This window comes from Bos mutus, chromosome 21 (genome assembly GCF_027580195.1).
Source record: "Bos mutus isolate GX-2022 chromosome 21, NWIPB_WYAK_1.1, whole genome shotgun sequence".
Lineage (NCBI taxonomy): Eukaryota > Metazoa > Chordata > Mammalia > Artiodactyla > Bovidae > Bos > Bos mutus.
This window is the reverse complement of record NC_091637.1, coordinates 24,017,610-24,032,586: the sequence shown is the minus strand read 5'-3', so window position 1 is coordinate 24,032,586 and position 14,977 is coordinate 24,017,610. Positions and strand designations below refer to the sequence as shown.

Below are 14,977 nucleotides of genomic sequence, written 5' to 3'. Positions count from 1 at the left end.
AACCTCCCCAAATGTTGTTCCATAATGAATCGTCCCTGAAAGGGGCAACAAGACAAGTGAAACTCCAAACCTTGTGGCTAGCATTGGGTCTGCTATTCCGTAAGCTTTCCAACTGGTATTAAGAGAATAAGGAATGAACCAATGAGAGAGCCGCACCATGCTTATTAATTACAGACACACATCCAATATCCTTTGCCTGATCTGCCTTGGTAAAGAATCTGCCTGTAATGCATGAGACCCAGGTTTGATCCCTGGATGGGGAAGACCCCTGGAGAAGGTAATGGCAACCCACTCCAGTATTCTTGCCTGGACAGAGGACCTGGCAGGCTACAGTCCATGGGGTTGCAAAGTCCAGTTAGTTGCTCATGAACGAGCGACTAATAATTTTGGTGGCCAGATCACTAAGGACTGATGTGTGTAAGTATAAGTTGTTGCGTAGAGGTTTACAGAAAGCTCTTTACAAATGGGAGCTGACTCAGCTGGAGGACTTTTTTTTTGCCATTCTTCCTTCTTCCCTCTTGGAACAAGAGCATGATGCCTGGACCTCATAGGTGCACATGAGCCCAACCTTGAAATCAGGCCCTAAGGATGGCTGAGCAGAAAAGATAGCAACTATTATTTAGGAGCTTTTTCACTAAGCAGCAGCCAAGTGCCATTCCTAATTTACACACTGATCTTCCTATTGACTGTTAAGAGTCCCTTGGACAGCAAGGAGATCAAACTAGTCAATCCTAAAGTTGCTGGAAGGACTGATGCTGAAGCTGCAGATCCAATACTTTGGCCATTTGATGCGAAGAGCTGACTCACTAGAAAAGACTCTGATGGGAAACACTGAGATGGCTGGATGGCATCACCAATTCACATGAACTTGGTCGAACTCCTGGAGATGGTGAGGGACATGGAGGCCTGGCATGCTGCAGTCCATGGGGTCACAAAGAATTGGACACGACTTGGTGACTGAACAACAACTTCCTATTGACTGTGGAGAAGGCAGCATAAAAATTATGCAAAAAAACTACTATTAATAGTAGAGATCACCAAGGCCAAGTTTAGAGTTTATGGTCCTCTCTTTGAGTGTGAGATTCTAAGGTTGGGCCAGATTCTCAGTTCTAAGAATCATAATTTCCCAACTTGAAATCAAAGGATCTGGTCTGCTAAATCACAAATCACTTTTTAAAAGTCACCAAGCTTTGGAGGAAAAGTGATTCAGGTTGTTCCAAACTGTATTTTTAAATGTTGAATATAGACAATTGCTTTTCATATGTTTGAGTCCTGGAAATCTACACTGCATATCAAAAACTGCCAATCTATAATACAAAACATCTTCTAAAGTGGCTGGACCACCCTTACTTTTGGGGAGAGGACTTCTTTCTTTTCATTTACAGTGACAATGTATTTCCATTCTCTCCTGGCTGCAGATCTAGCCTTCCTCGTTTGGAAAAATGCTTGATTCAAGGGTGGGAGATCTCTACCCCATTGCTCTTTGCCTCTTACACACATTTTGTACTTCTAACTTCTCTTACTAGAATTGGCTTTGTTGTTGTTGCTGTTGTTCCCTACTTTCCCTCCTGCCATTTTTCTCTAACTTCTTCCACTTTCCATTAAGTTTTTCTAACATATGCAAACCCACAGAGTTACAACTAGGATTCTAAAAGTAGTATCATTGTTTGCCAGGTGTCCCAGGACAACTCGGTGAAGGGAGAAGAAAATCCATGTGGTCCTTTTGTGTGAGGCAGTTTATCCGCTGCTGGCAGCACCATACTGAGGTCCACCTGGAGAACTCTACATGGACCAGAAGTGTATCGTGCCATCGTCTTCCACAGTAGTTTGACAAAATGAAACCAAAATCTTAACGAATTGTTTTTTTGTTGTTGTTGGGGGGGGGGTGTCATCATTTGTTTTTAACACATCTACCATGTACAGGTAATAATTAACAGTGGGGAGCCTCAGGGAGACAGGAGGAGGAACTCCTGGTGTCTGCTCTAGGGGAGCAAGCACATGGCTTCACTGGGAAAGGAAAACCATGCATCCTGGTTGACCAAGAATTGCTGAACAGAGAATATGATTTGCTAAAAATTAGTGTGAGCCATTCAGTATTACTAGAACCTAGTAAATTCAAAAGATAGTAAAAACAAATGTAAAACTCACTGGCCACCTTTCGAGGATGCTATGGAACCAAAAAAATGGTTAAAAAAAAAATAAAGAATCAAGCACGCATCCTTTTTTATACAAAATGTACTGCAAGGCAAGCAAATGGTTGATGAGGCAAGGACTCTCTTTAGAGTATTCCAGTGAATAAATAAATGAAGAATTAGAATACTAGCATTCTGCAACTCTTAACGAAAAGACAACAACCAGGTCGCTTGCCTCAGCATTGGAGGATACATACTACTACATATGGGTGTTCTCGCCCCAGAAGTTCGAATCTGAATTAGATCAAGCCTTTTGGTATAGGGGATGGAGGAATGCTTAAACTTTCCTCACAAAGATATCACAAGGATTGTATGACATCCTTGTGTGACATCACAAGAAAACAAAACCCCAAATCAGGCCGGGGAGTACTCCATAAGACAAATGACCCAGTTTTTTCAATAGGTAAATTGCAAGGAAAAAAGTAAAACATAAATTTGTAGATTAACAGACACAATTTATGGACCTTATTTGAATCCTGATTTGAATAAATCAATGATAATATAAACTTCAAGAGACAATTGAAGGAATCTGAACACTTAGAAATTTAACGACATTCCGAAGTTATTGTTAATTTTTAGGTGCTAAATGGTCAGAATACTACATTTCTTTAAAAAGAGCTTTTTATTTTAGAGCTACATATTAAAATACTTATGAATGAAAAGTTTGAATGTTCAGGATTTGCTTCAAAGGAATTCAGTGTTGATGATGGTGAGGGAAATGGGTAGAAGAAACAGACGAAATGGGATTGGCTCAAAGTTGATCACTGTGGAATCCCCAAGCACGTATCACCAAGCATTCTTAAACTAATCTAATTTTGCTTAAAATTTTGAACAACAAAAAGTGAAAAAAAAAAGATAAATCAAGACTCCACCTCTCCCGGGAATTTTAGTTTTGAGTAAGACGGTGTAGAGGGAGAGAGCAATGTTACGTAGAGGCCAGAGGGGTCTTCATGCTCTCAACAGTGCACACAAGAAACACCACACTCTGTGTGTCAGGCCCAGGAGGCTGATTTCTGTCATGGGCAATGAGAGCTGACTCAGAAAGGCAAAACAGGGTTGGGGTGGGGGTGGGCTGTCCAGATGGGCAGCCACGAGTCTCTCTCTTAGGTTCATGGAATCATTAGGTTCTTAACAATGGGAAGACAAGCATTTACTGTGAGCCTGGTTGAAAGAGGGATGTGAGAAGCCTCAGAAACCGGGAAGGTGGCATCTGCAATATAAAAATGACACTGAAGGAAAACTGACAGAATCTGGTTTCTTACTGCAAGGATGGGGATGAAAAGAGAGGCTGGTCAAAGAAGACTGAGAGGGTGGAGAGGGGTCTGGCAGAGAAAAGGGCAGGTGGGAGGTAGAACTCAGGGAACAGATGTTGGGCCAGGTCTACCTGTGAGTAGAAAGCATGCGTGACACACGTGGAGTGTTCTCTTGCTGCTCAGTTCAAAGAGGGAGATGGGGAAAATACTTGTTCTTTTGATCTCTATAAATCAAAGTATAAACTCTGTGCCAAACTAATTTAACAGCTGTGCCTTTTTTTCTTAAAATTATTAGTTCTAAAAACAGAAAATATAAAAAGCAGAAAAATATGCAAATAAGACCATAGAAGCCAAACCAAATATTTCTTCTTTAAAAAGCTACAACAACAGCAACAAAAATCTATAGTTATATAAATGATACAGATACATTTTTTTTCTCCTTTATGTGTGAGAGACCTCAGTTGTGATTTTCAGAAACCTTTGATAACAAAAAAAATGGAAAAACGTTATTCATGTAGGGAACTTATGGACACAACTGTCAACCTAGGGAAAAAGAAATAAAAACCAAAACAAAAAAACCCCCAACACATTTACACTTCAGGATAATTCTAACCACACAAACAATGTTAGTTCACCCTTTCTGCTGTTGCAAAATAGTGATGAAATTATGAACATTGCTAAGTAAAATTCTGCAAACCTTTCAGGGACTTAGTGAGAACTAGATTTTAAAGACTAAATATACTAAAAAAAATCCTGAGATTTCCCAAACAAAGTTTTTAAAAAGAAAAGATCAGATTTACGTATGCCATCCTGATCACAGTCTTAACATTCAGCATGGTGTTATTGTGAAACAGGGTTGTCTGTATAAAAATTTTATCCTCATAAAGAATAATGAAAGAAATAATCAGAGGGCTACAGAAGGAGAACAATGCTTCTGGAAGCTGATGCAGAATTGAAAACAACTTTGATGTTCGCTAGCACCTACTGAAGGATCACACAAAGAATCTGTAAGAGTAGACAAAGTAATATAACTCTGTGAAGAAAGTTAGCAGCCTGGATTAAGTTTACTTGAGACAACCATTTCCTTCCACGTAGGCTGTTTGGACCTGGCCTTCACAACATTTTATTTGTCTGTCTCTCTATTCTCTCACATTAGCTAACTGAAATTATCAGCCCCCACCGGCTAGGCAGAATCCTCCTGTGGTATGTTAGGCTGGTTTATAATCATGAGTCCATGCGTGGACTGGAATAGCGACAGCTGGTTTGCTTATTCATGCAAAGTTTGAGGAGACCCCAAGTTGGACCCTGGCGAACCAGGTCTGCTCTGTTTAGACCCACTCTTTCTGGATAAAATAGGCATGTGTCTGAGTAGAGAAATGGGGCTGCACCGTAATCTTGGAATTTCCAGAATTAGGAAAAAGGGCTTCAAAGAATGACAAGAGCAAATAAGGTTTTTTAGGTGGAAACCAATGTAAAAAAAAAAAAAAAAAAAACCCTTTCCAGATGCCTCTTCTGTGCAGATCCAGTTATCTTTAACATCTCTCAGAAAAGTCATCAAAAATAAAATATCTAAATAAATAAAATTTCAAAATCTATAGACTGCTAAGAATAGTAATTTCGAAAATCTATTGACTCTCTAAATCTCGATCTCAGATTATCAAAAAGATGTGCTGCTCAGCACTGAGATTTCACCTTAGCTGTGATATTTCTCCTTCTTTTAAAACAGGACTGTTTCTGACAAAAGTAACTCATTCTAAATGACATCTGTAGAGGTGAAAATTCACCCTGGGGTAAAGCACTTGCTCCTCCTGCAAGTAATTTACCTCGTGGAACCTTCAGGGCAACTCTTTAATGGCCACTGTCAAAATAACTTCTAAAGCCATACACAAAAGCTAAAAGACACTTATACCCCTCACCCTGTTCACTGTGGTTTAACTGTACTGGCAAACTGAACTTTTCAAATGTCTTCCCATTTATATTTATCCCTAGGCGTTCATAAATTCTAAGTGTATGCTTAAACGACAGTTATGATTTGTTCCACAGGGAAACCAATATGGCTCTTCTCACCCAATAGGTTGGTTCATCCTTCTTCCCAAGCTGAGGTACAGAATGCCAGCATGGGCTCGGGACGCAGGCCTAACTGCTGCATGGGAGAGGTGTGAAAAATTAAAATAATATAAAGGTAACTCTCTGTGCAAACTTTATGCTTCTACTGCAATAACTCCATTTGGGTTAATATGTCTAGTGTGAATTATAACCAAAACAAACAGATCATCATTCCACATTCCTGTAGATATCAACAGCCAAATCACTACTTCAAACTCACTACACTCTCTGATTGAAAAAGAAGCATCCTTACTATTCTGAAGGGAATACAACAATGGACATAGATGATATTCCAAATTAAATTATGCAGATGCCTGAACATGAGTTCCCAAAATATGAGTAGTACTTCTGCTAAGTGAAGATTCCACCACTTCTCAGCATTTAGCTACAACAGAACATGTTCAACCAACTTCCTTGGTGAAATTAAAGTCAGCAAACTTATAAGGTGAGAAATCAAATAATGACACATCTTATTCTTTTAGGTATGCCACAAAGGATAAAGCTATTTATCAAAATTTATTTTAGCAAAAGCGGTGGCTATCTTTCCACACCTATATAAAGCAAAAATCAAATCTTGGACAATCTATAACATTTGAAGTAATGTTCTTTTACGTGATGCACAAAAGTTTTATTTTGACATATTCAATTTAAATGAAATATTGATAAATCAAGAGATTTGGGGACAAAGGAAAAGCCATATTTATCACTGAACAAAACTGTTAACATATAAGCACATACTCGCAACCAAGAGTCTAAAAAATCTTATGAAAAGATGCCATGAAATCCAACAGCAAATTAAAATAATAAGGAACAGGACACCAGAAAAAGAAATGACCTGCTAAATGCTGTTTTTCAATTCACTTACTGTCAAGCCAAAATCTTTGTTGCTTTGATAAGAATATGCTTTTTAAAAAATGGTTGCTAAATCTGCTCTATGAATCCCAAGCTGTAGGAATACATATTTCCCCCTACACACACACACACACACACACACATACACACCCCGACAGGGATTCCCAGGACACCAGCGGGGCCTCTTTTAGGCCCCTTAAGTGTTAACAGCAGAGGCCTGGCTGCGACCAGGCGTCTGGCCCCATTTAAACGCCCTGTCTTCAGAGGGCTGCGGTGAGCACAGCCATAAAACGAGGGGACATTACTGAACCTTAGCGTGTCTGATCCTCCCCCCAACAACACACAACTTTACTCATACAATTAAGGCTGCTAGTTGGCATTCCATTTAACTGTCAAAGTCAGGCCGGTGGCAGCCCCGCCGCCACAAAGAGATGCCTTAAATGAGAAGAACATGTTTCTACACCGCATTTGAGAAAGTTTGGCTCCGAGCTATGCGCTGATTAATATCAGATCTCCTCCTTCACTCGCCGCTCTCGACAATCTTGTCACATCTGGCTGACAAATCCTTAGGAGCTTATGCAAAGCCGGGCGGCCGCTAGGGCTTGGGGTCTGGCCGGAGGAGAAGCGGGGACCACGCAGTGGCCGCCGCCCCCTTCTCCGCCCGCCGGGGGCCCCCGGTCCACCGCCCCGCGGGCCGGGACCCTGCTTCGGAGCGCGGGAGGAGAGCGGTCGCGGCACCTCCAGGCCGGGAAGCCTAGGGCGGCCCGGGATTCGACACCGCCGCCGGCTCCGCAGCCCGGTCCGGCCCGGTCACCCGCAGGAACCCCGTCCCCGCCAAGGGCCAGAGCCCCGTCTGTTAGGCTCGGACGTGGAAACACTTGAGCCCGACCCCGATTCCCGGGGCTGCGGCAACATCTCGTGCTGAACCGTTCCGCGCACCCGGCAGGTCAGCTGGAACGTTTATAAAAACTGACCCTGAACCCTCGACTCTCTGCTGTCCCAGGAAGCCCCCAGACCCGACCGCGTCTCCATTTGTAGTTTTGTACAAAAGACTCCCATCCCCATCCAACCACCCCATCCCGACAGGAGCCCCCGTCACTGCCCCTCGCCCGGCTCTGCAATTCTCTGAGGGACCCGAAGGCACGTTCAGTTCTCCAGAAACAAAATCCAGGTGAAAAACGGTCACTTTAAAATAGCAGCTGTGTAATTAATTCTGCGCTAAGAGCGGTTGAAACAGTTAGTCCCAACGTACTGGACCGAACAGTGGAGGTGCTGAGGGGGCGGGAAAACGCGCGAAGGGAGGACGCGGCCGCCGGGTCCCTCCCGACCCCGCACTTTCGACGCTTCGACGCGGCCCCGGGGACGCCGGGGACCCGCCCTCGCCCGCCGACCCCGGTCTCACACCCGGAGCGCGTCGGGCAGCTCCGGGGCGTCGGGCGGAGACGGGTCCGGGCGCCCCCACGGGCCCTCCCCGCCGCGGAGACGCTCCCTCACGCCTGGCCCCGGAGAAGGGCCGCGCCTCCGCCGCCCCTACCGCGCAGGTGGCCTTCGGGGAGGTGGCCCGGGGCGCGCCCCCGAGAACCGAGCGGCCCCGGATCCGAGTGGCGTTCCCGGCCGCCCCACCCCGCGCGCTGAGGGCCCCGCGTCCGCGGAGGGCGCCGTGCTTACCTCGGCCATCCTGCGGCCGCTGCAGTGCCGGGGCTACCGGCGCGTGTCTCCGTCCCGGGTCGCCCCGCGTCCGCCCCAGCTCGGCGGGCGCCGCCTCATCCAAGCTCCGGCCGTCGGGGCCCGCCGCGGCGAAGTGGGCGGCTCCCCGGGCGCCCCGGCCGCGCGGCGCGGTGGCCGCCCCCGCCCGCCCGCCGCGCACCGCGTGTGCCCGCACGCCCGCCCCCTGCGCCCCGGGGGGCGCCCCTCCCCCTCTCCCCTCCCCCTCCCGCCGGGCCGCCGAGTCGCCCGCGGCTGAGGCGCTGCTGCTGTGCCGCCGGGAAGCCGCCTCCCGCCGGGGCGGCCCACGAACGCGTTAAATCGATGCAGCTGAGGCGAGGCCGTGGCCCCGGCAGACAGCGGAGACCTCGCCGGCGGCCGGCGCGGAGGTGTCTGCCCCCGCTGGGCTTGAAGGCACTTGTCGGGAAAGACACGGACGTGTCGATGTTTGCCTATCCCGGGGAAGGGCGAAACGCTCTGAAGTTCTCTCTCTGGCTCCCATCGCGGGCGATGATCCTGCAGCCCTGCCCACCCCGGGGCGCACTCGGGGTCCCACCACGGCCAAGAAGAGGGCTGTGCCATCCTCATCACCAAAAACTTTATTACCATAGGAAGTGGTGGTGGGGGTGGGGGACGTATCCCAGGATGTGGAGAAAGGAGGGCGCCAGGAAGGTTTATTACAACCGCTAACGGGGCAGTCCCGCTTCCTTTCTGTAGTGTGAGTTAGTCAGTTCCCGCTTTACCGAGTCCCGAGGATGAGTGACTGCTCTCTAAGCCTCAGTTGCTTCCGTTGTAGAATGGGATTAAGTTTTCACCTACCTTATGGGATGTTAAGGACAAAATGAAATGTCCTGGGAAACCTAGCAGGAACTCAGGCCCCCATGAGGAGAAGGGGAGGCGGCCTGCGGGGGGAGCCTGGCCTTCTGTCCTGGGGACACAGCGTCCTTCACCTCTAGGAGCAGACAGACATGGCCTACGGCTGCTGAAACAGGACCCAGCTTTTCTTCTGCCCCGCGCTGGGGCAGACGCAGACCCTGCAGGAGAGTCTTGCCTTCTCTCCCTTTTCAGGTCCCTAAAAGAATTCTCTGAAGGCTTTCAGGTCCCTAAAATAATTCTCTGAAGGCTGGACTTAGTGGGGATCCTGCCTTCATCTCCCCCAGTTTATCCCACCTACTTTGCTGCTAGTGAAGATCTTTGAAGGAGAAAAAGGAAAAAAAAAAACCCCAAAACCTTGCACATTGTGAAAAAAGATATGAAATGGAAGGGAAAAGAAGGGAGTTGCAGACATTCAGACAGAGGGTCCTGGCTCTGAACCTCACAGACCTCTGAGTGGAAAAGGAGAGAAAGGAGCAGCTGTGGTGTCTGTGGAGGAAAGTAGGAGAATATGGCCTTCATGGAGTAGTCCAGAGAGCTCCTGCTGCCTGTGCCTGGCAGGCTGGACACACACATCTTGCATCCTGGTTGTGCCCTGGGTCTGCAGCGTGGTGCCCTTCCGTGCAGGTATGAGGTTGCCTGACCTCCTGTGATGGTCTCTCTTTGCCCTGCCTTGGCAAGGTGTTGGCAAGATGCATTTTCTCACATGAATGTTTTTATTATGAAGCTTTGCTTTGTGAATTGCAAACCTAAACAGCTTACCTTCCGTTCATATCCTCCTCCTTCCCACTCCCAGCATTTTGACCTTTCTCCTCCTCTCTGCCTGTTGTAATGCAATGCATCCTTCAGGAACTTTCTCAAATGTCACCGCTTCTCAGAGGCCTTCCCTGATCCACCAGCCCTCCACTCCGCCTGCTTTTGTCCTCTTCTGACCCGCAGGCACTTGCAGCTGCGTCTCTTATTGTGCTTATTACATTCTCTAGCCTGGTCGTGATGTGTCCTTGTCTTGACTTCTTTGGTCATTACTCATCTTAGTGACTTCTGTGTTACGAGTTGCTGCAGCAGACAAAGCCCAGGTTTTGGAGTTAGAATGGTTTGGGTGTAGCTGGTTCCCACAATTGGAAACTGGTTGAGGAGGACAGCTTTCTTAGTCTCACTGTTCTCATCTTTAAAAGTAGGTATGAAGTCCTGTCCTAGTTAGATAGGTAGAGTTAAATAAGATAGTTTCTGTTCTGTGAACGCTATTCTACTCCCTTTCTGCTGCTTGTAAAACTGATCTTGTAATTAATTTAAATTCATTTCCAGAGAAGTTCTTGGTTTCAGCATTCTTGAATAGCCGTATAGGCTTATAAATACACTGAAATGTCAAAGACCCAGACAGTGGCCCAGCTGTCTCATTGACAATTTTAGTCAGTATCTTTGTGTTGTAAAATTAATTTACAACTTAATTATATTTTAGTAAAACCTTTCACTAGAAGCAAAAATCAGGATCAACCTGTTTAACTCTAGTTACAGACAAGGAGAATTTTTGGCAATACACAATTTGAAAATGTGAAAAAAGCCTGTCTGTTCCAACATGCACCGTTGGGATACACATATGCATGCATGCATGCTCAAGGATGTCCTACTCCTTGTGACCCTATGAACTGTAGCCCGGCAGGCTTCTCTGTCCATGGGATTTCCCAAACAAGAATATTGGACTGGGTTGCCATGCCCTCTTCCAGGGTATCTTCCTGACCCAGGGATCGAACCTGCATCTCCTGCATTGGCAGGCGAATGCTTTAACACTGTGCCACCTGGACACCTGAGGATGCACGTATACATTTCTCCAAATGTGACAATTTGGACCCATATAGGGAATCAGTTAGGACTAGATGAAAATTGCTGATTTTTTTTCTACAGGTTCATCGAGAACCATATACCTACCTGATAAGTGTGACTTCTGACGTCAGCCTTCCTATTTATTCCCAGATTTGATGGACTTCTCTGCCTCTCCTTGGAAACATGTAAGCAGAAACTGGGCCAGAGAAACCACCCCTGAATGAAGAAAAGGATGTGGCACTAGCTGGGTAAGGATCATCCAGACCATGCTTCTCTTCTTCTGGTCAGTAATGGGCATGAGTTTCCTGTCTCCAGGCCTCAGCTTCTTCAGCTGGTGAATGGTGTACCCCGAGGGCCTACCCCGTTCTCACAGTTCTCCCTTTTTGCCTCTGTGTGCTTCTTTGCTTCAGCCTGGCCATTTCTTGTTTGTGTCCAGTTTGTTGTTGTCGTGAGCATAAAAAAACAGTATCTTCACTGATACCAGGGATTAAAAAAAAGCTTTATTAAAAAGAGTAAAAGTCGAGAAGGCGTAAATTAAGAAAAGCCCTGTGACCTGTTCTTAAGGAGGCATAAAGCTGCTCTGTTTTTTTTTTTTTTTTAAGTAATTCCTTTTAAAAATATTTTTATTTATTTATGACTGTGCTGGGTCATTGTTGCTGCATGGGCTTTTCTCTAGTTGTGGCGAGTGGGGGCTACTCTCTAGTTGCTGTGCCCTTGCCCTTGCTGCTTATGGTGGTGGTTTCTCTTATTGTGGCACATGGGCTTAGCTGCTCCATGGCATGTGAGATCTTCCTGGATCAGGGATCGAACCCTGTGTCTTCTGCATTGGCAAGCAGATTGTTTACTGTTGAGCCACCAGGGAAGCCCAAAGCTGCTCTTCTTAAGTGAGAGGCTTGGCTGGGTTGCCCTGTTCTTGAATGAGGCCTTTCCTGGGAGGTATGCTATGATGGCCCACCCTGAGAACTGTTGGTGTATCCTGAGAGGCGGGGCAACTTGAGCTGGGGTAGGCAAGACAGGTGGGGGTTGTGTGAACTGAGAGCCAGTGCCTGTGTGAGGTGATCAGTTTTTATTCTGCTTGTCATCAGCTGGGAATGTGGGCTTACTTATGCCAGATTTCCTGAGTTTTCAAGAGAAGCTGGAAATATCCTGATATCTAAAAGTTTGCAACTCATTAAAATTTTTGATAAATACTGTTTGAGTCAAACAAAGTATGTTTTCGGGCTGAATCTGGCCTATGTGCTGTTCATGTGCATGCTCTGCTATATATAGTGATGTCTTCTTTGGGTCCTGGGTTTGTACTATATAGTAGATGTGCAGTAAACATTTGTAGGATGAGTATCACTCCTGATGCAAAATGGCTCAATGCCTACTTTAGCTTTAAATGGAATTCTCAAAAGCCACCTGGAGATTAGTAGCAACCTTTTTGTTCTGGATTCAGAGCTCACTAACGGGCTGATAAACTTTTATTTTTTTTTTTTTTTAAGATTTTTTTTGATGTGGCCTATTCCCAAAGTCTTTATTGAATTTGTTACATACTGCCCTTGCTCTGTGTTTCGGCTTTTTGGCCATGAGGCATATGAGATCCCAGCTCCTCAGCCAAGGATCGAACCTGCACACTCCCTCATTGGAAGGCAAATTCCAAACCACTGGAAGTCTCTGGGCTGGTAAACTTTTACAGTGTTTATGCACTGATGAGACTGCCTCTAGTTGATAATAGTTCTATGAAATATAGAATTGCCGCTCACTGAAAAACTAATTCTCACAAGAAGTTTTTCTCCAGTGGGAACGAATGAACTTGAAAAAAAAATTTTTTTTATTAAAAAGGGTATTTTAAACCATGGGGTCCTCATTATAAAAAGGAAAAAATCTCCAGCTTTAGCTCTGTGGAGTTTTGGGCACCACTGATGGGAACAGCATATTCCAGCATGGTGTGTGGGTGGCTGCCCCCCTCTCTTCTGATCTTACCTGTGGCTGGAGGAGGAACTGCCCTTGGGCGGTTGGCAGGAGGAATGTGAGGCCAGAGGAGCTGGACAGGGAAAGGCTTCTGACATGCGGGGTGGGCAGAGAGCCATGGCTCTGTCAGAAGTCTTCTGAGGTGGCCTCACCTGAGTCCTCCACCTTCCTCAGAGGACGGTGTCGGGAAACACTAGGAGGCAAGAGTCATATTGGCTCGGTCACCTCCCAGCCCAGACACAGACACCTGGTGGCGGCAGGTCTGGGCACATCTGGAGCTCAGCTCAGCAGTGGATCCTGACTAAGCAGCGTTCAGGCCAAACTGCACCCCCCACCCCACCGCCCCCAGCTGCCTGCTGAGGGGCAGGCCGGCCTGCTGCAGGCCTGGCCCAAGTGTTGCAACTCCTTCCCTCCAGCCCCTGGGCTGCTCCCTATGGAGAGGAAGTAGATGAGGCTGTCCCAGAGGTGGCACAGGGTTTTGGTGGCAGAGACCTGTTCGGGTTTCTCCACTTCTCACACAAGGTCAGGGACTAGGGAACCACAATACCCTGAAGGGCCTGCTCCACAGAGGGGAATGCGCTGGGTCTTGTGTTGTGGGTTTGGTAGCCAAGACTGCTAAATCTCAAGGAGGGGATGTCAGAAAAAGAGTGATAAATTCTGTCGTAAATTCCCAGCTGCAAACAAACCCAGGCCTGATTCTCAGCTGCTTCCCTGTTCGTGTCTGCCAGTACTGCGGTGTGTGAGCATCACTGGCACTCTCAACAATTGGGAAAGAATACTCATTTCTGACACAGACAGGTCGAATGCTTATGATGGTCTTGCAAGTGTAAGGCTTGGAGAAAATTTTGTGAGTTTGGCTACTACTGTTTTGATATGTTTGGGATATGTGAAGTTAGCTTCTCATTTAATCTGTCCTCCACGGCCTTTAAACAACTGGCGACAGTCATAAGAAGGCCTGCCTTCTGAACAGCTCATTCTCTCTTCACCAAGGCAGTGGAAAGAAAATATTACAAGTGGACCCCTCCCTGTACACTTTTATGTAGTATTACAATTTCAACTCTGAACTCAAGGAGCTCTGTTTCTAAGTAAAGTTTAGAAAAAATACTTAGTTGTTGGAAATCCCTTAGATTGGCCCTTCGCATATCAAGTTGATGGATTTGGAGTGGGTTTTATCAGGAAGGGAAACAAGTGAACATGTGTCAAAAGAAAACTTGTAAGGTTCATTATACCCTGGAATATGGCATCTTCTGCAAATTTAATGACCTATTATTCAAGTCAAAGGAGAAAATATTTGGGTTCCTATAACTGAGAGTTCAAGATTAGGTCATATTACTTTTGGAAATTGGGAAAGAAAGGGTTAGGGAAGATGGACCATAGGATGGATTTTAAATCATTCTCAATTACCCACTGATATCAAACTAAAAATATTTCTTTGGGAGTATTCTTAAGGGAAAAGAGAGCTGTTGGAAAAACAAACTTAGAGTTATGCATTTTAAGTTTTTGAAGCAGTAAGAACCATCTTAAAATTTTTCATATCAAATTTAGAGGAAATAGATTCCTTTTTATAGCCCTCATCTCTGATACGGAATAAAGATTAACTAGGGGACTTCCCTGGTGGTCCAGTGTTTAAGACTCCGAGCTCCCAATTCAGGGGGCCCAGGTTCGATCCCTGATTGGGGAACTAGACCCTGCATGCCCCAACGAAGATCCCACGTGCTGCAACTAGCACAGCCAAAAAAAAATTATCATGAGTTTATGCATGAAAAAGGATTGCAACAGATGCTATGATGTGATTGCCTCCTCAATCTCCATTTCATTCCTTCTAAAGCATGTAGCAGCTGTTTATCCTAGGTAGGGACCCAACCTGAACCCCACAGGTGATTGGTTCAGGTGAAAGACAGTAAAAGTGTTAGTTGCCGAGTTGTGTCCGACTTTGTGATTCCATGGAGGGCTCCACTCTCCATGGAATCCTCCCAAAGAATACTGGAGTGGGTTGCCATTCCCTTCTCCACGGGATCTTCTGACACCGAGATCAAACCAAGGTCTCCTGCATTGCAGGCAGATTCTTTACCATATGAGCCACCAGGGAAGCCCCAATCAACACCAAGGTATTTTCCTGGTCAGAGGGATTGGTTCTATCATAGGCCAATCAGCTCAAAGCTCAGGATTTTTGCTTGATGGTTATGGAAAGCCAAATTCTTCTTTCCCCATTGTCATGAAGGA

The 14,977-nt window shown here is 46.0% G+C and overlaps 1 protein-coding gene across 1 annotated transcript in view; it reads right to left on the bottom strand.

The window, feature by feature from the left end:
* BNC1 (basonuclin zinc finger protein 1) overlaps positions 1–8,205 on the bottom strand; it is a 28,672-nt gene extending 20,467 nt beyond the window's left edge. The window contains exon 1 of the mRNA XM_070358134.1: positions 8,072–8,205. Coding sequence (XP_070214235.1) covers positions 8,072–8,080 — 9 coding nt within the window. The 5' untranslated portion in view covers positions 8,081–8,205. The remainder of the gene's footprint in view (positions 1–8,071) is intronic.
* Positions 8,206–14,977: the final 6,772 nt, after the last annotated feature.